Below are 27,688 nucleotides of genomic sequence, written 5' to 3'. Positions count from 1 at the left end.
ATCATGGAGTCAAGAAACAAACACGGCAGCGTGACAGTTTGTGCTGGATGTGTGTGCGATCCGTACCAAGGTCAATCAGGGCTAATGTGTTGTGTGTCCGTCCCTGGCACTCTGAGAAATGGCACATATGTCGCATTGCTTTGCCGGTGGTGCATTATTGCTTCTGGAGAATAAGTCAAAGTCAAAGCAGGTACCTACAAGAGGGCAATGCAATTAGATTTAGCCACCCATGACAAGTCTTTTGTTTGTGAGTGTGGATGCATGGGAGGATGCGTTTTAATCATAGTAGGAGAGGGGGCACGAGAATGGGGAAATAAGAGAATAAGAACAACTCTGCATAATGCGCCCAGGCTCTTGGCTACAGCAGCTCTCACTTCAAGAATGACCTATTGTATATGCAAGCAATCTTCAGTATAGATTTTTTATTTTTTTACCGTCTGCTCATTACTGCCTGTTGTTACAACAAGAGAGCATTACACAATCAGTCTGTTCATTGGTGTGCAACCCTCAACGCCAGAAAACACAAAGAGAACTCGACTTGTGCCATAAAGCATCTGCCCTCTTCGCCGAGCTCCACATGTGTTCCACGAAGAGCGCCGCAGCCAGAATGAAGCGTCCATGGAAAACCTGTGATTTCAACAAAACAAATACATTTAAACAAAAAAAAAAGGAGAGAGAAAGAAATGTTCCAAACAATAAAGTGACAGAGGCGTGAAAAAATGTGTAAATGAGCTTGGCGACGGAGGCTGCGGTGCAACACGCTGAGTGTTAAATAGGGGGAGATTTTTTTTAGCATTAACCTCGACTGCTGTCATTAGCCTACCTGTGGGCCCCGAAACTCATCGGTATACGCAGCATGCTGAAAGCGAGGTGGGCGGCTGCGGAGGGCTGCAAAACAAAACAAGCTTAATCAAGGAGCACAACAGTTTTCTCTTTCTTCAGTGTGGCTGACCTAATCAAATCAAGGAACGAGATTGATTTCACGAGGTGCAGATGGATCCCGTAGAAAGTCTAATTCAATGCGCTGTCGCTCTCTCTCTCTCTCTCTCTCTCTCTCTCTCTCTTTCTCTCTCTCTCTCTATGATGTGTGTTTTCTCGGTCCAGATGGTGCTGCTTGGGTTTGTAATTCACATTTCAACATTTTACTCACCCCTCCTCCCTCCCTCCTCCCCTTCCACTCGCCCTCTTTCTTTCACTCTCTCTCTCTCACAGGCTCTTTTTTCTTCTTCTTCTTCTTCTTCTTTTTTCCTGATCATAGTTCAACCGCTGACTAAACGAGCGTGGATGTGGATTTGAAAGTATCACAAGCTCATCTCGTCAAACATGCGATCCTATGATCTGTGTTAAATGTCACAAACAACGCGTCTGAACCGACTGGGGAGTTTCGCGGTGTAAAGTGATGTGGCTCATGTTTCGGAGAGTAAAGCAGAAAAAGAGTCGGGAATGTGCAAGAAGCACAATGAGGCAGCGGAGGTCAGCAAAGTGGGAGTCATTGGATCTTTTTCATTGGAGTCTGTCATTGAAATATGTACATAACCGTGTACATAAATGTGAGACTACAGGTGGCATAATCTACTGTGAATCTGGGATGAAACTTTCACACATTTGGATGAAAAAATGTGTATACATATATATATATATATATATATATATATATATATATATATATAGAGAGAGAGAGAGTGAAGAATCCTGCAGGGAGCAAGGGATAATTCGGATTCCCTTTGCATTGCAATCAGCATGTTTCAAGAGGTTTTTCATATACAGTATATATAGACATGCGCATATTTCCATAATTGGAAGACGTGAAGTGCCGGAGCCATTCTTTGGGGCTTATTCCTGCGGAAAAATGCAGATGTGCTCCACAGTGCCTGTTCAAGCTGTCAAAGTCATTGTTCTCAACCTGAGAAGCCGTGCAAATTAGCCAGTTTCAATGCCAACTGCCACTGCTGGTAAGGCATGCATTGCTGATGTTGAATATTCCTGCAGTTTTACAGTAAGTTCCCTGTATGGTTGGACCTGAATAATGGGCTCCCACAGGCTTTTGCTAAGCACTTTTGTTTGTCTTATAGTAAGCCTCTGTTGTTAGGCCCTTTCTCAGAACAGCACTGCAGGCTATAGCTGTATTACATCATTTGTTAATGTGCACTAAACTGCATGCGATCACTCAAACATTTGTAACTTCCAGAGCCAGAATCTGCTTCATCACTTAAGGACAGCTATCAGATCCACAAGCGAGATATGGAGCGAGACCAATCGCTGGTAAAAAAAAAAAAAAAAAAAAAGGACCACGACCTGTACGTTAAAAAAAACTTCTAAGAATAGGAGTTCTGATCTCATCTCCAGGAGGATCAATATCCCGGCTACATGATTTTGACACATCTTTGGTACATCAGTAGCTCTCTTCGGCGTCCAAACTGACAGAGAGAGACGCACAAAGGCGTTGCACGTATCTGCTGTGGTTCCTCCACATTCAAAGCCAACACATCTCTCTATGGGATACAGCTTTTAATAGGCAGGTAGGAAGGCGGTTTTTGCTCAGGCCTAAGAACAAAAGGCAGTGTAAATGAGGGCTTCATTGGCTATATTAATAATCATCTGTGCCTTCTCCTTTGAGAGGCCTGTGATATCGAGTATCATTAGACATGCAAATAACAGCTCCATTTTCCCCCCGTCCCCGGGATTAGGAAGGAAAGAGAGAAAAATGAAGACGACGCATGGCTGTGGCAGAAACAATTAAGACATCCTCTTCACGGAAGCACTTGGCAGCCGGCTTCAGACTGGTAAGGGGGGGGGGGGTCCTTTGGCTAGGCAGCAACATCAACACACTTGTCTGAGCAAATGTGCAATTGCACAGAGCATCGCTTTAAGATGTCAGATCACCTTGGAGTGGACGGCAGCTACAAGCCCAAGCACTCCCTCTGCGTGTCATGATGCCACTATACATGTTTCACACTCTGTCTGGAGCATAGTGCAGGAGAGAGGGGAGGGGGTGGGGAGACCATAGAGAGGACAGAGAGGAGACAGAGTCGTCTCTGTTGTTTTGATGCGGTGGACAGCGATGACATATTCCTTTCATCCCCTCCCTCGCCCCACACCGAGTGCATTACGATGTCGCTCCGAGACAAACAAAAAAAAATCCCACAGCCTCCCCGCACCACGTCAGACCAATAACCAAGGCCTCTCTCGCTTACATAATTGCATCCTTTGGCTAAACGAGGCCAACTTTTACATCTGCTTGCAACACTCCAGCAGCACACGTCTAAGACGCGGCAAGAGAAATCCCACCAAAGTCCTCACAGAATGCTGCACTTAAGATGAAGTACAACACAATATTTTCATACACTAAACTAAAATTAATTTAGTTCTTCATTCTGTGCTTGAAGGGGGGGGGGGACTGGAAATTGCCTCTCATAACCCATTTCCCTGATTCCCTTGTTACCTTCACTTCATTTCCAAGTTATCTTCATCTCCCCACTTCTTGCTATCACATAACAATGCGAGAGCCGTGGAAAAAAATCTATCTTTGTCTGTTAAAAGGTTACCTTAACAAAAGTAAGAAAAACAGGTTAGGCCTAGAGGGTATTATAGCTGTAAGATCCAGCAGTGGAATTAAAGATGCTTTTTTTTAAGACCAGTTAAAACAGGTAGCATCTCTGTCAGCTGACTAAAGAGGGTGGAACAAAACATACAAAATATGCCAAATCTGAATAAGAGGCTGGGGATGAAAGCACCCAGCCCACTGAGTTCAGTCCGTCACCGTGGAGATGCTACAGTCGAGAGTAACAAAGAAAGGAGAAAAAAGTCCAAAGTGACTCCCTGAAATGCTCACATCTCTCTCTATTTCACTCCCTTTCCCTCTTTATCACTCTCTCCCCCCCTCTCCTGCTCTCGCTCTGTGTCTTTTTCTGGAATCGCCCGTCGGTAATGTCAACAGAGATTTCACGGCACAGTGCCGGTGCATCAGCCAGGCTCACATTTCCCCTACCTGTGATTTACATCAGAGAAGAGGCTCATGTGGGATTTTCCATGCCAGCGGAGGGAGAGGAGTGGTGGTGGCGGTAGGAGGTAGTACCCCGGGGCTTGACGCAGTAAGGCACTCTAACAATGGTGGCACAGACCACCCAGCTGAGAGATGCTTTTACTGCAAAGAGAACCTGCATGACTGCGTTCAGGCCCTGCTCCTTAAATGTCACCGTCCTCTCTGCACAGCACACACTCTGACTGACTGAGTCTTTTCCAGTTTCTGGAACAGCAGCGCGTGTGTTTGTGTTCGTCTGTGAGTTTACACACACCTACAGCAAGTGTTAAAAGTTGCAACACGTTCTTTATTCATTACTGTTATGAAACTTAAAACTAAAATCCAAATTCCATGTACAGCCCCAACATTGCATCTATTGAACATGAGCTATTTGTATAGTGTCCATCGAAACATAAGTTATCCACCAATTCTATGTCCAAAAAACCATATACATTATATACAAGCAGGAATGTGGAAGTTGCCAAGCTAAAATGGGACGCTAAGCTGCTCTTTAACAACAGTTCACAGGCCGAATCACAAGCTGTTGTTCAAGGGCAGGCTGGCCTTCAATTCAGCTCAATGTCAATGACATCATCCAGGAACTCTCTCTCTCTCTTACACACACACACACACACACACACACACACACACACACACACATACACACAGGTGATCTCTCGTTCATTCTAGCAGCTGAGCTGAACTGTGAGAAACACTGATGCAAAACTATAAGGAATATTGTTACGTGTAGCAATCTTTACATCTTGCACTGATAAAGCTCCTTCAGTGACAAAAAGAATGAAGGTGTTACTTGAGGAGACCAGGCTGGGATTTCAGACTGGACTGATACATTTTGAGATGCTTGAGTGGTCGAACAGACTATGAAAGTTCTGTATAAATGCAGCTCCACTGCTTGGAATAATCCTTGGAGTTGTCAGGGTGTTCTGTGCCTTATCATTAAGCAGAGACAGAAGCAGCACTACACCTCTATGGAGATGCTGCTCTTGTTTAATGTATTTTTTTTCAGTGACAAATTCAAGTCAATTCATCTTCATTTAAGAAAAATGTCTTATTTGTTTGTTTTTTTTGTAATTTGAAGGAACCAACCGTTTAAAACCAGGCGTCCTGACTTCATAAAAAACGCTGTCATGGAGTTTTCTCCACTCCCAATGTTTTACTCTCTTGAGTCAATCTTAGATTGTATGCTGAGAGGAAGCTGCACATTCCTCCTCTGTTCAACATGAGCCAAGAACTTTAACTCTTTACTTTAATTCCGTGACCTGCGTGACCCTTTAAGAAGAGGGAGCACACTTTCCCTTTAAAATGTTGTTGTGGGTATTTTTTGCAGTAATGTAAGTCTGTTACAAAGAAGGGTATTTTATTTTTTACTGGTTTCTAAACTCCTTGCTTCTGCCCCTTGAATGGGTTAATTTAATTATTGATTCATTTACTTTTTTTTGTCAAAGTGCATTTGACATCCACTTGGCATCTTCAGGTAGATTAGCTCTGATTCCAGAGCTCCTCTCTGATTGGCTGCAGGCAGCAGGCGATGGTATAAAAGGTCTTAGAAGACAGCAAACCGGTTGGTCTGTGTGTTTCACCTGCCAGGAAAGGGAGGAAGGCCAGTTTTTTGTGTACGGGAAGCTTTTATCTTTTCTCATTAATTATCTCACCCAAAGTAATAAACCTGTTGAAATACTTTATGCTTCTGCTTTTTGTTTTGATTTTTGGAACACCTGCATGCTGGATTCTTCCATCTCACAGTACACACCATCCTCAAGTGCAATATCCTAGACCTCCTTTCCAGTAAACATTATTTGAATAATACTTATTAAATAAATAAGAAGCTCTCTCCTCTGAAAGGCTAATATCTAGTATTGAACTGAAACCCAGCATCCCCCTGATACACCCAAACACTGCGTGTGCTGTATTTCACGTGTTCAACTGACAGACAAGGACACAGCTAAGTGAAGTACGTTGTTCTGCTGGTTGTCGTGTCTGGGGCTGAGGACGCGGCGTCTCTACGACGTGCCGTTTGTCTCCCATAATAAGACATGAGAGCTCACAGACATTTGAATCAAGTCAGCAGTGATTCCTTCCTGGAAAGAGACAGTGGGGCTTGCCAGGAAGCTCTTTGTCTTTTGTTGCTTTTTTTTTGTTTTCAGTGCGTGTACGTGTGTGGATGTACTTCACCTACAGACGTGTGTGTGTGTGTGATAGAAATGTGTGTGTGTTTGCTAAACTATGTAGAAAACACAGGCTTTAGAAAACACAGGCTTTAGTGCATATGTGTGTGTGTGTGTGTGTGTGTGTCCCTGTACAAATGTCCCCTCCCTATTACAGCTGACTTGTAGATGGATGCTGGCTGTCACACCTGCCTGACTTTGTTCCTGCCAGATGCGGTGGGGTCACAGGGAAAGCGCCCAAACACTCATCAATCTCAACCATTGTCCAACATTCTTTCGGCTCCGGCAGCAGCTTCCAATATCCATTTAGTCGCTCCAGATGCCGGCAAAAACGCTTACACGCACAGAAACGGGGTGGCCAAACCTATTGACCTGCGCTGTAGAAAAACAAAGGACGTCGCAGGATCGGGAATAATCTCTTAAGAGCTTGTGAAAAACCAAAAAAAGTTTAGCATTGCCTCCGTCAATGTCGTCATTGTTAGTAGGCAGCAAAATAAATTGAATTCTGGTCTGTTCCACCGATTGTGATGCTACGAGTGTCAGTATACTCACACACAACCGGAGGGCTTTTCATTTATTAATATCAAAGCCAAATGGGGGAGCTTGCGAGTCACATTGTGGGGAGCGAGCGGGAAGGTCGCTGCATGAAACAAAACCAATCGCATAACATTAGCACACTGTTCCAGGGGAACGTTGGGCCCCCGAACGCACCGCTTCACCTCTGTGAATGCACCAAACCCAATTCTATTTGAAACGGACTCCTGGCCTCGTAGCCACGCCACAGAGAGAAGCCAGAGAAGTCATTCTCATCATTCTGGCTTGTGCAGAGTTTTGCGGTTCCCCTAATAGGAAGCAGCACTTGTGTAGCCAATCCGCTAATGGGAGGGAGATAGAGAGTGTAAACCTGACATATACATTTTTATCCTCCTGCAGTTTTTGCTCCAGCCCCCCCCAAAAAAAGCTTTTGATGAGTCTGTACTGTTTGAAATATTTATGGCAAAAATATGTAAAAGCAGAAAGACAGAAACTCTAATGCCTCTGAGCAAATGCGAGCCTCTGTGATGTCTTTAAGCTTGGAAAATCCTCCGAGCTGTGTTTATAGTTTGTTGGTCAGCCACTATTGCTGTGGGTCCTGCCGTCTTATCCCAGAAAGATGTTTTCATGCAGCAGCACACTTATTTTTTTTTTTTTTTTTGACGTAGCGTAGTTACTCATGGTTCTAAAATGCTCTAAAAAACAGTAATGGTGTGAAAATACAGCCCTCTCACACTCCCCGCCTCCCTCTGCAGCGTTTCTCTCCGTCTCTTTTTCCACATTTTCACTCCTCAGCTCATTCTCTCACTTTTTAATTCTCCCTCTCCTCCTCCAGGCCTCCGGAGGGTTGGGAAATAATGTACACAAACATAACAGGCGAACGGGATAAGCACTCATGTTGTTTACGGGGGGAAAGGGAGTGGGGGGGAATCATCACAGCGTGCGTTTCCATTCCTGCACCCACTTTAATTGTGAAGAAATCAGAAAGTTGGGAGTATTCCCCCCAGTATGCAGATGTACTTTGATGCTGTCACTCACACGGTGCGGTGCTTTGATTAGGCCTTGTCTGAGCTGTGGAAGCTCATGACCACACTTGGCAAGCAGGAGCCATTAAAATCCCAGCAACTCTGGCTCCCCCCTCAGTCTCCCTGTCTCTCTTTGTCTTTCTCGTCTACCAACTGGGTCACCTGCTGGGAGAGACTTGATACCAAAGGTAAGAGCATTAATAAAAAGTAATGCAGGAGAGGAGCAGAGGGACGCATCACACAATTACAGGGAAGAAGTTAAAATTCTGCAGAGAGGACAAAACCTTTTGAGCCCGGTTGATCATTTATACATGTGAGAATGAGCTTGATTGCTCTGGTGGAAACAGTACTCATCAACTACATTTACTCATGTGCATGTACAAGTACTGCAATGAAGTATGTTGAGATATTTTCACATTTAGAATTTGTAATTTATGCCACTTTATCCTTCCACCTCATTTCACATGGAAGTATTTTATACCCCACTAGATTCATTTGACGGCAGCTTCTTACTCTCAAATTAAATGTTTTACATCCAAAACACATTATGAGTTCATGAACATGTTACATATAAACTACCCAGCAGTATATGAATCCAATAAAATCAGCTCCACCTTGCCCACTACAAAATTAAGATGCTACTTGTTATGTATCTGGTATGAGGACACTGCCCTATTCAGTCATATACTGTAATTTTTTTTTTAATAATAAATCATTTTAATACTACTTTGAAAACATTCAACTTTGTGTTTTGATGGTATAAAAAGAGTAGAGTTTGCAGTAGAGATATTACCAATTAACTGTTTAACCTGCTGTCAGTTACACAGTGTATTGATAGTCCATCTTTTTTTTTCTTTTTTTTGCGTTAAAAGAAATTAGTGCATTAACTCAAAGAAATGAAATTAACCGACGTTAATTTTGACAGCACTAAAATATATATATTTATATATTCGTTTAGACTCCGAACTGTGTATATGTCCTAATGTGTGTGATGTAACATGCTACAGTGTTACAGCTCTTTGAAAGGCAGAAATCACAGCTGAACTTTAGACAAGAAAGATGCGCGTGGGTCCGTTTTGCACACGATGCTGTGAATTCCCGACAGTCCTGCGGCTGGTACACCTTCACAAATAAGACAATGAGAAACCTCCAAAGAGTGTGAAACGCAGCCCTCACTGTGCTGTCGAGCTAATAGCATCGTAGCCACAGTGAATGTGTGAGCATCTTCAGAGAGCCGGTGGTCGCTGAAGTGCATTCATAAGGGGGCGTCTGCTCGGGCTCATTTATTTTGGGATGCAGTGACAGTTGTGTCGTGAAAAATAAATGAACAAAGCTCCTCTTCATGCCACTCTAGAAAAGTTAGATTCAAGTCATCAATGGAGTCGCACCGAAGATTCTGCTCAGGTGTGATCGCTGCAGCTCTCACAACAATCAAAAGAGAATGTCAGTAACATTTTCCTCATTAATGATGGATTCTTATTCCCACCTGCATATGTGTGCCGGATGGACTCCGCCCCTCACAACCGACGCATTGGCCTCAAACCTTTCATGCACTTGGCGGCAAAACGTGATGAGTGTGTTTGAGCCGTTATATCATGAGCACGCTATCTTTTGTAAATTGGACCTTGAGATGCAGAAAATAGTGGTTGCAGAAAATGACGTTGCCTAGCCGCAATCAAATCCTTGTGAATTAAACCCTCCATGCATTCTGTCCTTGAAGTGACAATATATAACACGCCCACTGTGAAGGTTTTGTTCCTGGAAAATTCAACAAGTCCCCAAAAAAACTATATATTTATATAGTTTATATATATATATACAAACATGACTGAGGCAGTAGGAGAAACCACCTCTTTTGAATGTGTATGCCATCATGCGACATGCATATTGTCTTTTTTCAAATAAACTTCCATCTCCACAGGAAGTTAGGTTTGAGCAAATTCATGCTAACGACTGATGTGACACAATCTCAACTTATAGTTTCACTCGGGACACAAGCAGCACAAGCCCTGTGTTTATTTGCCACTGACCAGCTCACCACTCACCGTATTTGGCAGTGAGAACAGGATGGTAAATATGTTCACATATTATGACGTTAGTATAGCATCAGAGCTGATCAGCTGTTCCCTTGAGGAAAGGACATGCATCCCAGGATGCAACAGGTTAGATCAGGTTAAAAAAAATAAAGAAAAAAAAAATGTTTGCAAATGCATTTGTGAGGTGGAACGTTTGGCAAGGGTGCTGCGTCCATGTGCACCAGACAGACAGGGAAGCAGAGACAGAGTGACACTTACAGAGTATGATGACACTTCCACTCTGCCGCCCACTCCTCTGCACAGCCACACTGCCTCTCCGCCTTGCCGAGTCCCGGGGACATCTTCCACGCACGCTGGGTGTCACAGCAGACGGATGACTAGCCTCAGCAGCACCACGCCGTTCCCCTTCTCACACTAAACTGTCACACCCCCCCTCCACGCCTTCGCCGGCCTGCCGGGCCTCACTGCTTCTTGGCCCGGACAGCGATTGGCTCTCGGCACACACACACACACACACACACACACACACATACACACACACACGGACAACAAGGAGAGAGCACGGATTCATACGTGCACAGTCACGCCAGTGCATGTCACTCTCTTCCTCGCTGTGATTTAGACTCAGTGGGAAACTGTGAGGCAAGTCACATACATCCCACTAACCGGCTCCGGGAGCTTCCTCTCCCTTCCAGGCTAAGTGAGGACCAGATTGCGTTCGCGCTGTAAAGCTAAAGGTCACGCCGTGAGAGTTCACCACAAAAAAACAGAAACAAACAACAGCAACAACAGCAGAACTGTTGGACTGTAGAAACAACCAAAATACTTTCCATAAAATGGAATTAAATCCATCGACGTTGTTTTACAAATGACACTCTTGACCTCATATAACTGTTACAATGCTTTCTGGTGTAAAAAATGACGGATGATTGGAAGAGCGGCGTCTGCTGTGAACTGGCCTGCACACACACACACACACACACACACACACACACACACACACAACCTCAAGCTGTGTGCCCAAGCAGCTCCCACTACCAGTAATTATTATTAGGACAGTTGCAACCACTGCCAGGAAATTATCATAAGAAGCCTAGCGCTGTTTCCTCTGCCTTGCAATGATTGGAGAATAAACTTGAGAAAAAAAAAATTCAACCCCCAAGACAGCACACAACAAACAGAATATTCAGGAGAGGAGAAAACTCTGGAAAAATGTCTCGCTCTGAGAATTCAAGCCAATATGGATGCAGCACATCACTTCTACTCCAAATTTGCCATAATTTTTTTGCCAGATTTTCTGGAGGGGTCAGTGGCTTGTTTGTGTGTGAGTGTGGAGGGTTCTGAAAGTAAGCCTGTGACAAAACATCCCCAGTACTGGGAAGAGCTGCCCTCCCAGCACTGCAGACCATTAATTCTTATCAATACTCGTGCATTAGGCTTTATTTGCAAAACCGCATTAAGGCCTCTGGTAAAACCCGCCCCTCCTCTCACTCCGCTTTAAATTTCCCATGAATCTCAGTGCATCCCCTTCTTCCACCAGTGTCATCGCAGAGAGCCACACTTTTCAATTTCTGGAGTGAGAAAAGGACAGGGGGTAAAAAGCCTCTTCCAGTATTACATCTTTTCTACTTTATTACTAGTCTTCTGGGAAAATGGGGGCAGCTTTGCAGCCCGGCTATCTGTTTACATTTTCTTTACAAGACTATATTGGAATTATAATTGTGTTCTATGGCGCCTTCTTTTGGTGCCTTGCTCTGTTTAAAGGTCCTGTGGACCTGGGGAGATGAAGAAAAATGGACCCCTTTTGAGGGATTCGATTACTGAGGGAGAAAATGCAGCTGCACACTGGCGCTTTTCTTTTTTTTTTTTTTTTTTTCCTTTTTCTGTTTTTCCTCCAGGTGCCAATCTCTTGAGATGCTCGATATTAGAGCTGGAATGGTGTTGAAGCAAACACACAATGCGTTGGGAAATCATTTCTCTCTGCAAGCAGACAAAAAGGAAGGACTACTGTGATATGGGTCATCATGAATTAGAGGCTTAAAAATGTGTTTCTGAGGCTGGAGTGACATTCATAACGCTTTATTAACTTGGGTGACTCATACATTATGTTAAAAATTGCAGTCAGGAATTTTTTTTTTTTTTTTTAATAACATTGAATGCAGTCGCAACTTCTTTTTTTTAATCCAGCCTTTGATTTATTATTCAGCAAAGGGAATTCAAACAAACATCACGGATATAACTTTAAAACATTATGTCTATCTAAAATAACAACAACCACAATTCTCACTTTCTACTCTACAATACGTTGCTTCATGATAATTGATCATGTACTCTAAATGAAACTATTTAAGAACTTAATTTATTTGGTGTTGCAACTCTTCAGTTTTACCACATTTTAAGCGGGAAAAAAACAAACAAAACACGGTGTGACATGCAGGTTACACAAGCACGGCAGACATATTCCATTGCTGATATTCCTGCAGCTCAGCCCCATGGCAGTGGAGCGAGACAGTGAATTTGTATCCTTAATAATGTTTGGAATTAATTAAAATGCACAGCCACGAGCTCAGAGTGCAACCACAGGTGGCGATGGCGAGAGCGCACTGTGATGAGTGCGAGCCTCCCGAACTCGTGTCCATTTAACTCAGGATTACTAATTTTATTATTGCTTTTCATATTATTATTTTTGCCACTACTTCAATGAGACAAGTTTGCAATTTTACACAACAATTTCCTGTGTAATATCATTCTATCAATAAGTAATTACTTGCCTGGCAAATTGCTGTGCAAAATGTTCATCGGAGGGGAGAAGATCCATATCAATTGTTCATTTGCATAATGCAAATGAATCCACAGCGGAGGGGAAGAGAAAACAACAACTTTGCTGCCATTGCTGACAGTTGGATGGCAGCACTGTTGCTGGAAAAGCATGAGTGCCTTTGCTCCAGAGCAGCACAAAGGTCTACAGCAGTGAGCTGTTCGGAGCAGTAAGTAAACCGAGTCCAAGCCCAGAGCTGATGGAACGATGCCTTGTTTTTCTTTTCTTTCTTTTTTTTTTTTTTACAGACACAATTTCAACTTGAAAACAAACCAATGTGCATCGGCGATGTACGAGCAGCTGTCCGTTTGCAAGGACTTGGGCATTAGTAGAGCATGAGCTCCCCGCTGCTCCATTAGGCTTTCCCCTGATAGAGCAACACCATGTTAGCCCCCTGTTTACTTAATATGCAGGATCCGGCCCTGTCTATTTGCTTCTAATCAACTGATAAGACGGAAAGGCCTTTTCTACGTCCCCTGGAGGATGAAAACCAAACTCCTAATGGTCATTAGAAGCAATTATGTTTCGTAAATGGCAACCCCCCCCCCCCCCCCCCCTATTTTGCTTGGAGTTGGCTGCTTCGGCACATGTGGATCTGATGTGGATGCAAGCGGACCCTGAATGCAGCTCCTGAGTGTTTCATACTCTTTCATATGGCTGAGGCTGACTGCCAATTTATGATGGACACGTTTAGTCTCCTGTCTGATCTCCTGCTGTGATTGGAATAAGCTGCTATTTGCATACACAATATTGTGTGTGTGTGTGTGTGTGTGTGTGTGTGTGTGTGTGTGTGTGTTAGTGTGTGCTCGATTTGAAAGCATGCTCACAGTGTGTTAAATGCCGCATGACTCAAAACGCGCCTCCACTCTGAAAACATCATTAACACAGCACTCCGACTTCACTGTAATTGCGGGCGATGTCAAAGGCATCTTGAGGACATTACGTGGATCTACAGTGTGTCCGTCCCAGCATGCAGCAGCGCCTCCTAATTAGCTGACTCAGCTCCTTTTTCTACAGGATTCAGGAGTCTTGTGAGTTTTTTTTTCCTTTTATGCAAAACCACCGAGATCAAACGGCCTCTGCCCTAATCCCCGGAGTCAAACCTGGGAAGCGTGATCCTTATCGTCGAACGCCCGCACGGCTTCCCGACGCGTCCCGCTCCTCTTTTTGCTTTGCAAATGCTTGTGGCACGTCACGCTCGCTCGAGACACCCGATGTGAATTCCTGTACTGATCTCATGGCGCTTTTTGTTATGAGTTATAAAGCGTGCTGCAGTATCTGCTCGGTTAAATCCCTCCATCCCATTTGCATCCACACATTACCTGGATATGATCCATTTGTGAATCCCCGGAGATCATTCCTAAGCAGCTCCTGCAGATGAATAACTGGATCATAAATGGGATAGTATGCATATTATGACGATTGTTGAGCTAAACTGACGTATAAATAGAGGCGACATCACACACTACAGTAGACAGCGGGCATCGTAGGATTCAGCTGTGCAAACAGGACAACAGAAAGCTCCGCACATAAAAACAGCACTCGGCGGCCGCAGTCAGCAAACTAATAAAGAGGCATTGTGTTGCCGCAGTGAGCTAATTACACATCCCAGGATATCAGCACGGTATTTATAAAAACACCGGGCAACCAAGAACAGAGACAAAGGTCATCAAGGCAGATATGACATTAGCATTTTGACTGCAGAAACGTGTGTGTGTGTGTGTGTGTGTGTGTGTGTGTTTGTGTGTATTTAGGCATGCACGCACAGCAGACACACCAAAAAGATAATGTCATGTTTTCTTATCTGGCCACTCAATGCGACACACATAGACAATGTGTGTTTGTGCTCGCCGTGTGCATCTGTGTTTATGTGCCCGCGCGTTACTGTGCGAGACACTGATAAACATGCCACATCTTGGCAAGTGGTGATTGGAGTGGGCGCCGGCTTCTGTAAACACTGGGAGTGCTGCACAGATTGAGATGGAGGGAAATGAGGACCTGTGTGACTGCCTCCATCCAGATGGAAGCCTACAATGGTTTTGGGGTTGGCCCAGGTCGTTTTCCCCCGATGACAAACCATTCAAAGATCTGTGGAGCCATTCAAATATTGCTGCCTCACCACAGCTGCCCCCCACCCCCCTGTCTTCATCAGCTAACAGTGGCGACGCACACTTTTGTGAGCACTGAAAGTAACATAAAAGGGCACCGTGCCATTTGGCAGAGCATTCCTCTTCTTCATCTCGTGAGACTCGGAGGGGGGTTTCCCTCAAAAACACAGCTCTTGGTTTTTTTGTTTTTTGTTTTTTGGAAATTCAAAGTATGTGTATGCTTCTTGTTTCCCATGCTCGGTACTTAAAGAGAATTTTCCTCAAAGGATAATATTGTTGACAATGTATTTTGGGATATTCAGTTCATGCATTTCTCAAATGGCACACAAAAGTGAATAAAAAGGCTTTTATTTTGATTTGAACTGTCATTCAGCACTTAAAAATATATAATATAATTATATATATTCTAAAAATGTACCTAAAAATCACCAGCAGCAGAGTGGTGCTACCTGCAGATAAGTTGAAGAACTGGACACTATAAATTGCCTGTAGTTGTGAATTTAAGTGTGAATGTGTCAATTTGTGTTAAGTCCCGTGATACATTGGCAGCCCGTGAAGGTTTACCCCGCCTCATGCCCAGTGCATGCTGGGATAGCTGCCAGCTGAGCAGGATAAGCTTGAAAGATAGACAGCTCTTTTTTATGACAAATTAATTTACACATTTACATACAATTGTTGAAATGCTTTATATTCAGAGGGAAATTACCTTAAACTAATGGCCAGTAGGGGGAGACTCCTCTGGCTGCGAATAGAAGTCTCACCGTCCAATCATTGTCGTTATTTTAACCCAAACCACAATTGTTTCCTTAAATGTAAGAACGTTGTTTTTTATGTTGTTGCCTTAATTCAAAGAATTTAAAAAATATAACCTTTTCCAAGTTTTTTTGTTGCCTGAATCCTGCAGGGTCTTGAACAGGCACACATATTGCTCGTATATTGCTGGATATTAAAATGCACAAAAAAATGTATTTTCATGAATACCATAGGAACTGTATGAAGATGCGATGCTGCATGTGTGCTGGTTGAAAATAAGGGGAACATATGGTGTCAACATTTGTATGGAGTGTGATCTTCTCCTGTGAGGTCAAGGCTCCTCTCCGAGCCCTGTTGGCTCTCAAATATCACTCAGCTGTTGCCATAGGAGCTTAGACGGTGTCACCAGGAAGATGTACAAAAAATGTTATCCAATTTTGAAGAAATATGCAAAATATCTGCAACACGTTCTACACAAAGGTGAAATTCAAACTAAAGTTATACTTACAATTATGTTTAAGAATAACTTGATACTCGAGGAGTCAACCTACACAAATGACCCGACGCAGCCCGGTCACGTTCAAACACTTTGATAACTTAACTAAATGTTCACACTCCCCCAACATTACACCAATCCGCTCTTTCATCAAACTCATCTGCGATGATGTTACACTAATTGGATGTTCTATTATTCATAATAGCAGAAGTTTTTCTTGGAACTCTGCCTTTCATTAAAACACAATGGAAGAAGAGCGGCTGTTAGCAAAGATGTGTTAATATTTCATCAGATAGGCGATCAGTGCGTGTCCGATCCACAAGCACAACAACAGGATAAAGGTAATTAGCCAGACTTTGGTAACAGACGGCCTTTGCCCCCCTAAAAGCTTTTCGCATGTTTCTGGTACCCACTATTCAGTGTCCCTCAACACCTCATTTTGTTGCCACCCAGAGACGGAGCAGCTGAGGAAGGTAACGCAACGCGGCACACAAAGCACATACACCGGGATTCTTTTAGAACAATTTTAACATCCTGCACACTCGGCCATGATTCCCATTAAGCATTCATGATTCATCTGGATTTTATATTATAACGTTGTGAATTTTTCATGCATCTACACCCCCCCCACTACCCACCCCCTTTTCTGATCTGGGAAAAAAAGGAGAATTAATCAAACATTGGAGGAAAAAAGGGAAAAAAATCCAGTGTCACACAAAGCAGTGTGTGTTTGCATCACCACCACCTGCTTTACATCCAGCATTGTTTTGAAGTCAGTTCAAGCATTATTAGAAGGCTACAGGTGTCTTCACAGGTGTGTTAGTCAGGTTGGAGAAGGAAGTGTGAGTGCGTGTGTGTGTGTGTGTGTGTGTGTGTGTGGGGGGGGGGGGGGGGGGGGGGCCTTTTACATTCCGCCCTCGCCTCCCCTCATTGTGGCTATTATTTCAGCTCATCTTTTTGTTCTTTCTGCAGAAGGGATCATTAAACCAAAATAATTTGTGAGGAAAGGTCAAAGCCACAGTCTGTTGGCACCAAGATACCAGAGTCAGGAGTGGTTGCGTTGAGGAAGAGAAAAGAGCAAAGGATGGAACCGTTGACACACTGTGTGTGTATGATTTTTTTTATTATTGTTATTATTATTGTCAACTCCACGATTGAGGTGAGCAACCTTCCTGCCTTCAACTCAGCGGCGACGATAATCATCATCTTTAATACCTATTGGTGAATATACCGGTCTTCAAGGAAAATGTCACATCCACTGTTTACCACGGTCGCTTTGTTATTACTGCGTCGTGTGACGTGGGTGAGGAAGTGAGGGAGGAACTATAGGGAAGGGGGAGAGGAGGGAAAATAGGAGGCGGAGGAAGAGGTTTGAGGACTGTCATCTTTTAAGTGCCAGAAATAGGCACCGACTCCCACTGCTCATCCAAAACTCCCTCCCCATTGTCTCCCAGCTCCAGCCCACGTGCTCCCAAACTAGCCGTGAAGCCAAATGCACATCCAGTCGCACAATAACAACATCCATTCTTAACAAGATTACTCCGGCAGTCCCCGTTTGGCTGATGGGACGTGTATGGGAGCAGAGGCACAGGGATAAGCCGCCTGCAGCATTTCACATATGCTGAGGCTCTATCCATAGGAGAGGAGCTGCCTGGGGAGCAGAGCCAAACACTGAGCCCACAAGAGCACGCTGGCACGGGGAGCAAGAATCTTTCGCTGCTACCACTGCTGCCGTGGCGTATGCCCACAACTGCGATGTCATGAGGCAAGGGCCAATTAGCAGGTTTCAGATAATCATAATCTTTTGATTTGAATAATCAGATTTGAATAATTGCAAGCTCATTTACTGCTACCGACGCTTGGCCGGTGTTTTGACTGAGAAACACAGCGCCGATTCACAAGTAAGCAGAATGTCCGACATCAGGCTCTTAAATGCTGCCTTAATTTAGTCGTCTCTCGCTGCCTGTTTAAAATGTGATTATGCATGGGCCGGTGTTTTGTGTAACAAATCAACAATTGTTAGAATGTCAGCGCAAGACAAAAGGGCAAAGTGGCTTAAGCCTGTTAAATTGCAAATGCTTCCCTTAATGCTTTGAGAAAGATATAATCCGAAACAAAGCGTCGTTTTGAGAAAAAAACTAGACTAATTTAGCCAAAGTGCTGCCCGAGCCAAGTGTTTGAGGTGAGGCGCTTTAATTCCTATAAATTAGTTAGAGCAAAGTTCAAGGCAGAGTGCCAGATGATTTAGCCTGCTAAGCGCTCCACCTCCGCACTGTCGGCCCAGGCCAAGCCCGGTGAGCCAGCGAGTGTGAGGGAGGGAGGGAGGAGATGAGAGGAGAGCAGAGCAGAGGGGGAGGGAAAGCAGTTAAAAAGGGGGCTGGCGCGTGGGAGTGTAGGACTTAATGAGGTGGGGGCTTGACTGAGTTTCCACAGGAAGAGTTTGACACTGTTGACTGACAAACAGTGACATGGGAGAGAGCTAATTGTGGCGACGCGGTCCAAGGTGAATCCATAAAGGCGCCATTTGCTATGAATTAGTACGGATGCAAAAGCTCGGGAAAGTGGCCCCCACGTGAGCTACTCACTGTACAACATGGGTTTAATCACGCTGAGCCGCAGATGTGAGTGATAGCAGCAAGCGTGTTATTTTGCTCAGGGACTTTGAAAGCCCGGTGAATGGATGTGCTTTCTGTTAAATTATAATTGCAGCTGATGCATGTACACAGGAGAGCTTCCAGCGATCATGGACGAGACGCAGCATGCGCCTCCTTATGATACACTGAACTGAAACATGATTTCAGCTCCCACATGAGAAGACGCAGGGAGGAAAATACAGTATGTGGTTTAATGCACAGCGGCCACTAGGTACATGTGAGAGGAGAGGCAGGGCGTCATGGGCCGCATGTTTATGTGTAGGTGGGTTCTGGAAGACATAAAGAGGGGACAGAGAGCGAGTGATATTTAAAAAAACTGACACAGCTGCCAGTGGTACTGTTTGAACATAGTCGACAGTACTTCTATTAAATGATCACTGACAGGCCAGTAAAACGACCCGGCAATAACATTTAAGATATAAGCAACGGCAATATGTCTGCTTTGAAAGTAATAATGCCGATGAGGATGAGGTCACCAGCAAATTGGGAAATCCACCAAGTTCAGACTGCAACCTCTGATCAAAACACTGATGGAGCAGTTTAGAGGAAAACCTTTCAGAAATATGACTCCAGTGAATGTCGCAAAGACACCTATAAAGCGTCACGGACACGCTGCTTTCACTGGTAGCTGTTGTGTCTAAATATACTCCATCCACGCCTACGTCTGCTCATCCCATTTTCAGCCATAACACTCCGGAACGGACTACTGTACAACATACGTGTGTGTGTGTTTGCACGTGCACGTGGACGCAGCTTGTTAATGGGAACCGGGGCGACAACACAAAGCCATAGACAACCTGTCAAGCTCTTGGAGGGCAGCACTAATGTGATCCCACAGCTCTATCAGAGCCACCGCTGGGCCCAGTGTTTTATTACAGACCGGGAGGGACAGACAGAGGGAGAGATTGGAAAGGAAGAGGGAGACTGTGGCCATGGCCCATTGATATAATGGGCCTGCTGGCATTAGTGATATACTGTACAGGTGAGCCTCGGGGAAAGAGAGGAGAGTGGTAACAGAGCAGGGAGAGGAGAGGACAGAGGGATGTTAGCATGTTTTTTATTTTTATTTTTTTTATAAATTACACAAGAGGGGGGATGGAGATCTAAGAGCTGGGAGACAGAGGAGCTGCTGCTACACTGCAGCTCAATACGGATCTTTGTGGTGCTGCCTGAAGAGAGATTACAGAGCTGTATTCCAGGAGCTGTTGTGGGTGTGAGAAACTAAATGGAATGAAATGAAGTCCAACAAACATCGCAGGCTTTCCATTCCTGGATTTAACGACAGCTTTTTGACTCAACGCTCCCACTGTTGCACTGGAACCGGTGTCTAATTCAGGCTATATTTTACAATTTGTTATATCGGAGCCAATGCTTGTTATTTATGTGTCATAATGGCTTTCAAACTCTGGCAATAATGCGGCTGATATTCTTGATAACTATGAACCCTCATCCATCAATCAAAAGGCAAAGCCATTTGGAGTAAATGCAGATGGAGGTTGGAGGGCCTCGCTGATCAGGGGCCACATGGGCACGACTTAGTCATGACGAGGGATTAACCTTTGCCTGCCGGTCACCAGTAACAGTAAGGCCTCTGACAGTCTCAGGCTGATCATTCAGGACTCAATCTTGCCGTAGCTCTGCCTCGCTGCCTCACATCGCCAAAGCAAGACATTTAGAGGAATTTTAACAATGTCATTGTGCCACACCCCATCGGCCCTGGAGGCAAGCTTACTTGGGCTCAAGAGTCACTCTCTCCATAATCACCCCGTCACAGAGAGAGAAAGAGAGTGGAGGAGGTGGAGGACATAGACGGAGGGAGGCAATCCAGCCGAGCAGAAGTAGCTTGCATCAGTATTTTCAGACCGATGTCCCACATCTCGTATGAGCTGTCCAAAGTACAGAAAGCAACAAAAACCACCAAAACGGTCTGAATTCAATTTGCCCCAGGTCAAGCTGGTAAATATACTATCATAGTGAGCCATGACAATGCCACTTCATCAGATACACCATTCAGTTCATTTCATTTACTTTTCCCAGGAACACGCTGAACCAATGAGTCCAACCTTGCACAGGACTGCATGAGTACAGCGGGAGGAGCTCGATGAATGAACGCCCTGCTGCGACATAACAAACCAGCCAGACTGATCCCGACCCACTAAAGGTTAGCCGCTGGAGCCCAACTGCTTCTTTATAACCTAGCAGAGAAGCACAGGGCCCCAGCTGAAATGTGTAGAGCCATGGCCTAAACCCACAGGGGGCAAGGAGGAGGCAGTCAACGGTCAAATAAATTGCGGCCTGTCCTGTCCTGATTGGCCGGCGACACTGTGGACAAATGTGTGCTTGTGATTGGAGGGAAGTAATACCCTAATGAGTCCAGTAGAGGGCTTCGCCTGTGTGAGTTAAAACAAGAAAGAATGTTGGAAAAAGTCACCAAAGAAAATTGGTATCCAATTTTTTGGAAGGGCACGCAGCAATCATCACTTGGATTACAGAAGATCACCTCTGCCTTCAGCAAAACGTCCCGCAGACTTCCATTACAGCACCAATCTGACACCACTGTGGCCCTTCTCGTTGGGAATCCTGTCAAACAGCTTGTTTGGAAGAATAAAGCTTGTGTTTCTTTCCCTCCGCACACACACAAACACAAAGCCATTTACTTTCTTCTGAATGTATCCATTTTATTGGCTGAATCCACAATCAAAGCCGCTTCTCCTTTCTGTATCCCCGTCAGCCCTCTGCGATCTTGTAGTTCACCAGGGAATTGATGAATATTAATGGTTGATCATCAATTCTCTTTGTGCAAAAACACATACAATGGCATGCTGGATAAAAGCGTTGGACAATGGGATGAGGGATCAGTCAATTTGCCACATCTGCACTGCAATTCGACATACTGGAATCCATCATTATCAACCCTCACACACCGTATGCTAAATGATGGCCGGGAAGTAAAGAAGTCGAGAAAAAGTTCCGTCTGAGGCAGTTAGATAACGCCACGCTTTCTGCCATCAATCTGCCTCGTACTACAAAGCAAAGAATTCTGATTTTGCCTCGGTGCAAACACAACGATTTGTTCACCGTTTGTCCTTTGGTTTGAAGGCATTGTTTTGCCTTTAATGGCCTGGTGTAAATGAGCTGCTTCTTTGTATGTTTGAATAATTGAGATCGCTTTTGGTTTGAGGGGGGACATGGTGGGAAAACATGGCTGACATGGCATGACACGTCATGTCAAAATGAAGCAAGGTCTTCACCGAGATTGCAACAACCTTGCATACTAAATGACGTTCATGTTATTCTAAAATTTAGGCTACACTTTTTTGAATTACGGTAAATCAAGAGCAGATTTAGCTTCAAATGACCCTCTGATTTCCTTCCAATGGCCTGAACGATGGTCTTCACCCATTGAAATGGCATCGCCCACACATCGTCAACAATGAGCAAACACACTCGGTCCGTCCGTGTGAGTGATGCTCCGGGTGCCCATCTACCTTCATACTCCATTTGCCTATTTCTACTCTTAATGATGGGTTATTTCTGAACAGTCTCTGGCTCATGGTGAGTAATCCTAAAATCCCTTCCAACAGCGTGTACTTTTTAAGCTACAGCCGAGCAACAAGCTTTCACAGCTGTCTCCCCTGCTTCACTTTAACAGGTAGTGCATGTCTGCTTCCCGACGCCAACGGGACTGACGGGGGCTGACGAACACGCCGCTCAGTGAATCACAATGTCAAGAAAACGATGCGCTGGAGAAGAACAGCAAAAGGGAAGGGTGCTGTCACGCCTTGTGGCCGTCCTTCTCAGTCTTCCACACCTCTGCCTCCTCTTAAAGCCTCCCCCCCCCTGCGTTCCTGCATTTATGCTAATAGCCTCTTCTGAGAAAGAACACCGAGGATGACACGCCGTTAAAAATCGATGGCACAATCTCTCTCTGTCTCTCGCACAAACACTATCTCTCACTCTGCTCCCCCGATGTCGGTGCAGTTGAGGGGAGCCGCGGGTCGCAGACAGGAGATCGGCAAATGCACGTCCTGTATAATTAAACAGCGGAGTGCACCGGCGATTAAAAACAATGGGATGGGAAGAGGCCAATCTTGGCCTGGACTTCCTTGATAATAGGCCCACAACCACACACGCAGCAGAGGAAACTGTGCAAAAATACACAGAGCGCTGTGTGACCCATTTGAATCACACCTCCCACTCATTTGATTCATTTTTTAATTAAGCGTGAGAAACACAGGGAATGGGAAAGAAAAGGGACTAAGAGGGAGAGAGATTTATAGCCTTAAACCAATACAGTGCCATCTTGGTATAACATAGGACTTATCTTAGCTCTGCCAGGCATAGTCATGAGCACTTAACCTTGCAGTGAACGCAACCCATCATCATCATCACCTCGGAAAAAGGCAAGCAGAGTTCTTCTTCAACCAGAGCGCCCCCCCCCCCCCCCACACACACACACACACACACACACACACACACACACACACACACACACACACATACTGATACACCCTGCCTGCTCACCATCCTTGAATGTCCTTCAACAGGAAGATGCTTATACATATGACTAACCTATCCGACAGTCCGGTTTGTTGCAAAGCATTAACGAAGGCCTTGAGAGAAAGCGTCCTTCATGCACACTTGATTTTGTACCACCAATCCCCTGATGACAATCCGAAGAGGATTTCACACTCGGCACACAGCATTGCATTCCTAGTGAGTGTGAGCTTGGAATTACGGATCACAACTAAAAGTTTATATATATATATATATATATATATATACATACATATATAATAAAATAAAATATCTTCAAATATATAAACAGGAGTGATATGTCAGGTCTTTAATATCTGGCGGGTGAGATGAAACATTTAAATTGGGAGCTTGCATACGTACAGTCACCGCGGCCCGCTGAGTGCTTGTTTGTTTCTACATTCTGATGAGCAGCCCTTGTCGAATCCAGCAGAGGCTGCCTAATTGACTCGCTTGAAAAATTAATGCGTCGCTTAACAGCATTTTTGTGTTCATATGGTATTTAGAAAACACAGGTGCAAATCCCACATGGTCGCAAATGTTTAATTGATGCAGCCATATGACAGTGCTTGGGAAAGAAGAAGAAAAACAAGAGAAAGAGAAATTAAAAGTATTTACTATATAGGTATATTTTTTTCCCGTGCAGCTTTATGCTTCACTCTTGTCAGGTGCCATGACTGAGAGGTTGAGAAATAAAATATTACAATGTTAATATGTGATAAACAAAAGAGGCATACCCACCAATTAGGCAGCACGACACTGTTTACAAAAGCTATTACTGCACAAGATCAAATACGCTTGATGGCCTGTATTCCTGGCCGTGCCAGAGCGGCTGGGTGATATTCCGGGGGAGGGAAGTGAGCGTGGCAGCCAGGCTGACTCTCCCCAGGTGAGTCCCAGCAATGAGCTGTGAACAAGCTGCTTTGGCCTGCCTGGCCAGTAGCCTTCCCCTCCCCTGAAACCTGCCTGACTCTTCCACACAGGCCAGGGAGCAGGTGTCCCTTAGCCGCAGGATAAGCCCGCAGTTTTGCTCATTATAGAGCCACGATAGAAAAACTAACCGTAGCCTTAATGACCATCTCCTGTGTTATCTTGTCATTTGGGATTGAAATGTAACAAATGAGGATTTTTTTTCTCATGCATCTGAATTATGTGTAGGAAATAATAGTTTTGTTTAAAAAAAAAAAGCAACATAAAAATCTGCTGCACACTTTCTCGCATTTCTAGGACATTCAATATAGCAGAGAATGTGGCCACCATTATTCAATGAGTTTATTATTAATTATTTCCAAAGCATTTTGAGAATGACAGCCCCCCCCCCCCCCCCCCCCCACACACACACACACACAACCCTCACCAACTGACGCGTCCCTCTCTCTTGGCCCATATCTCTGCTTCCCCTTGACAACCAAAATACCCCACACTGCCCATCGGAAGAAAAAAATGGAGGGAGCATTGAAATGGCCAAATTAATGTTTCCACACGATAAGCAAGCTTAATATAACGCTGACAATCGCAGCACTCACCCTGCCAACTAGAATTGGATCGGGTCCAGAAAATTCCTCCAGCACAAACATTTGATTCCAAACCCATCCTCTCTTGGCGCGGCTCAGTAATCTTTGTCCTTCGCCAGGAACGCTTGCCACCGCAGTGGACCCACCGGTTTGTGTACTTTTGGACTGGCCTATGATAGGAGTCATAGACACGCAAGGAACACAAGTAATCCACAGCAGCAGCAAGGACATCCACAGATTCACCAGCATCTCCTCGGACCGCTTTGGCATCCTGTCGTTGTGTGTATTGTCTGTTTGTTTGTTTTACGAGACGCGTCTCTCTCTCTCTCTCTCTCTGCCTCTGCTTTCCAGCCCTTCTCGTCAGATCAACAGCTCCTTCTTAGATAACAAAAGGTTACTTGTGTCCTCTTTGAACGGCAGCACTTGCATTCATGGTGTGATAAAGGTCACTTGCATGGCTTGGCATGCCTCCATAGCAGTTGGTGAGGGGATGAGGAGCGCAGCGCTGCATCCATTTGGCGTTATTCCGAGGGGGAGACCTATAAAGGAGCAATCACAGTGGATTGTTAGCGTGTTCTTTTGTGTTGTGTGGAGTTGTCAGGTGGAGGTGGAGGTGGAGGTGGGAAGGACAAAGAAAAGTGAAGTCTAATCAACAATTAATCAACTCACACAAGACAGACAGAATGAAAGAACAAAGAAAAACTTTTTTTTTTTAAACAGGGAGAAAATTCTCATTTTTAAGTCAAGATGTCAGTTCGTCATTATGATCTCTCCGTAGCAGTCATGGCCCTTTATCCCAATCTTGTTTTCATATTACGCTGCGACAATTGAACAACAAATGGGTATGTCTGTACTCCGAGGCTATTCAGCCCACAACATCAGATTGCTTTGCTTTAATCTCCTGTTCTGGGGATTATCCTGAAAAGATTTTGAGCAATTACATGTTTCTTATGATTAATGCTTTCACAATACATTTCGCTTGGATTGTTATAGTCTGCAATCAAATTCTTTAAACATTGGTTCATGCACGCTGTAGTGGAAGCTCTAGATAAAGGAGGCAGCTGCAGGTGAGCGCTGCGATGTCAACATCGATGCAGCTCGCTGATATCATGGTGAGGCAGATGAGATGATTGTGAAGGTATTTAGAGAATATGTGTATTCATTCTATCAAATATAGGATAAGACAGCAAAACTGCTTTTTCTAGTCAGCAAACTTTGTTTTTAACACGGAAAGACTGTAATAAAATGACAAAGAAATAACCAAATAAAATACAACAGAGTGACACAACTGAGCACTGAGAATAGTTGTACCCTGGTGTACATTTTGCCCTTTAATAAAAAAGGATTGTAACGTCCATTTAAAGAGCTCAGTCGCATCTTTCACCAGAACGCAAACCCAGAGGAGAGGGGGTTCCGCACAGGCTTGGCGTTGAGTTTTCCTGGGCTAAATCTGACGCGGTCACAGCCCCCGGATGTCACCGTTAGTTCGGGTAACTTTTACTCCAGCGCTGTGTCGCCGTGGTCATACGCTGTGTGCTTCCAGGAATGCAGCTCCGTGGACAATAAGCGGCAAAATCACAAAGTGTGGAGTGATCCGAGTTCCTGTGACATTCTCACAGGGCACTATAGCACCGAAGCAAATTCATTTTAAACTAGGAGAATATAAGAATTGAATATATAGAGAATATAAACGTGGTAAAAATAAAAAAAATGTTAAAACGTGTAAAATGTAACTATGAACAGCTGAAGTGAAATTGTGTTTTTTCCTCTTTTTAGTGCATTATAAGTCGCCGTGGTGCGTGACTAAGCAGGCGGTTTCAGCACCACGGGGGTAGGACAGCTCCCCGCCAGAAAGCAGCCGCAAAGCGAGCGCTCAGCGGCGGAGGAGCTGTCCAAGGTGCTCCGTCCACAGAAGGACATTTTTCTATTTCTCGTCACTCGGCGGAGGAATAAAAGCGCAAAGTTTGAACGACTTGTCCTAAACGCCTCTGCAGCACGTACCCACATTACCCCCCAAAAAGCGCTTTCTGTCTGAAGTTTTACCTTTCGCGGAGACATTGCTTCCAATCAGCCAGTCTCTCCGTGCACCAAATGTGCCACCGGAGCGCACGAGCAGTCCGATGAACGGCAAAGAAACCACACAGAGGCGACTTACGCCGCGGCGGAGGCGAGGGAGACGGGAATAAAGAAGATAGCGCAAGTTGCAGACCTTTTTTGTGACTTGCTGTGTTGCTCCGTGCCGGGGGGGAAATGCACCGCATCCCCGCTAAGGAGAAGTCCTGTTAAACCCCCTCCACTAAACACCAATGGAAAATACCTGTTAGGTTTTATACAGCCTATCACGGTGGCGGATATACTTACTAGTGAGACTTGCATCCTTTCCCGCTGCTGCATCATTTCGCCGTTTCCTTCAAAATACGCAAAAGAAAAGTCCAATGCTTTTCATTCGAGGCGGAGGGGAAATGAACAAAACGCGGAGAGGCTAGAAATCCTTCCTGCAGTTAGTCGAGGCGGAGTGGCAGTGTCGGGCTTGCAGTTAGGAGCTCCGACGGGCTTGCTGGCCGACTGGAAAAGTGAGGAGGAGATGGAGGAGAGATGTACGGCGGCGAAGAGAGCCTCCCCTCCACGGCGCTCATTGGGTTGATGAGGAGCCGGGTCAACAGGCGCACAAATGAATGCATGCCTCTCTGCCCAGACGCTGACGCGCGACGGTAAGAGTCTCAGATTGCCAGCCATACCGTAGCTGCACATATCACATAGGTGCACGCAGGTAAAGTCCTCTCATTACCGGGCTCCATTCCTATATTATATATTCGATAGACTAAAGTCTTGTCTTTCCTCGAGGCAGTGACGCATGAGTTGACCCTCACTCCTCTCGGTTGTGAGTGAATTGAAACAGGCCGAGGCTGCTCATTTACACTGCCGTTTCAGAGGCTTAAGCTATGAACGGCTGAAGAAAGTAAAACTGTTACTACTCTAAGTAATTTCGGTTTAGTGCATTTCCCTT

At 44.8% G+C, this 27,688-nt stretch overlaps 1 protein-coding gene across 2 annotated transcripts in view; it reads right to left on the bottom strand.

Moving 5' to 3' along the window:
- The window catches only part of cdh8 (cadherin 8), a 92,572-nt gene extending 65,353 nt beyond the window's left edge, over positions 1–27,219 (bottom strand). Inside the window, exons 1-2 of one of the 2 annotated variants that reach the window (XM_084018077.1) lie at positions 27,043–27,219; positions 24,694–25,220 (exon numbers count right to left, since the gene is read on the bottom strand). In XM_084018077.1, the coding sequence (XP_083874203.1) occupies positions 24,694–24,951 (258 nt within the window). In that variant the 5' untranslated portion in view covers positions 24,952–25,220; positions 27,043–27,219. The remainder of the gene's footprint in view (positions 1–24,693; positions 25,221–27,042) is intronic. The other variant, XM_084018078.1, reaches the window with a different exon arrangement.
- Between the last annotated feature and the right edge of the window lie 469 nt (positions 27,220–27,688).

The sequence above is a fragment of the Eutrigla gurnardus genome (assembly GCF_963514095.1).
Source record: "Eutrigla gurnardus genome assembly, chromosome: 1".
NCBI classification, from domain to species: domain Eukaryota; kingdom Metazoa; phylum Chordata; class Actinopteri; order Perciformes; family Triglidae; genus Eutrigla; species Eutrigla gurnardus.
Note: the sequence above shows the minus strand (reverse complement) of the source record. Positions and strands in the feature narration are given on the sequence as shown.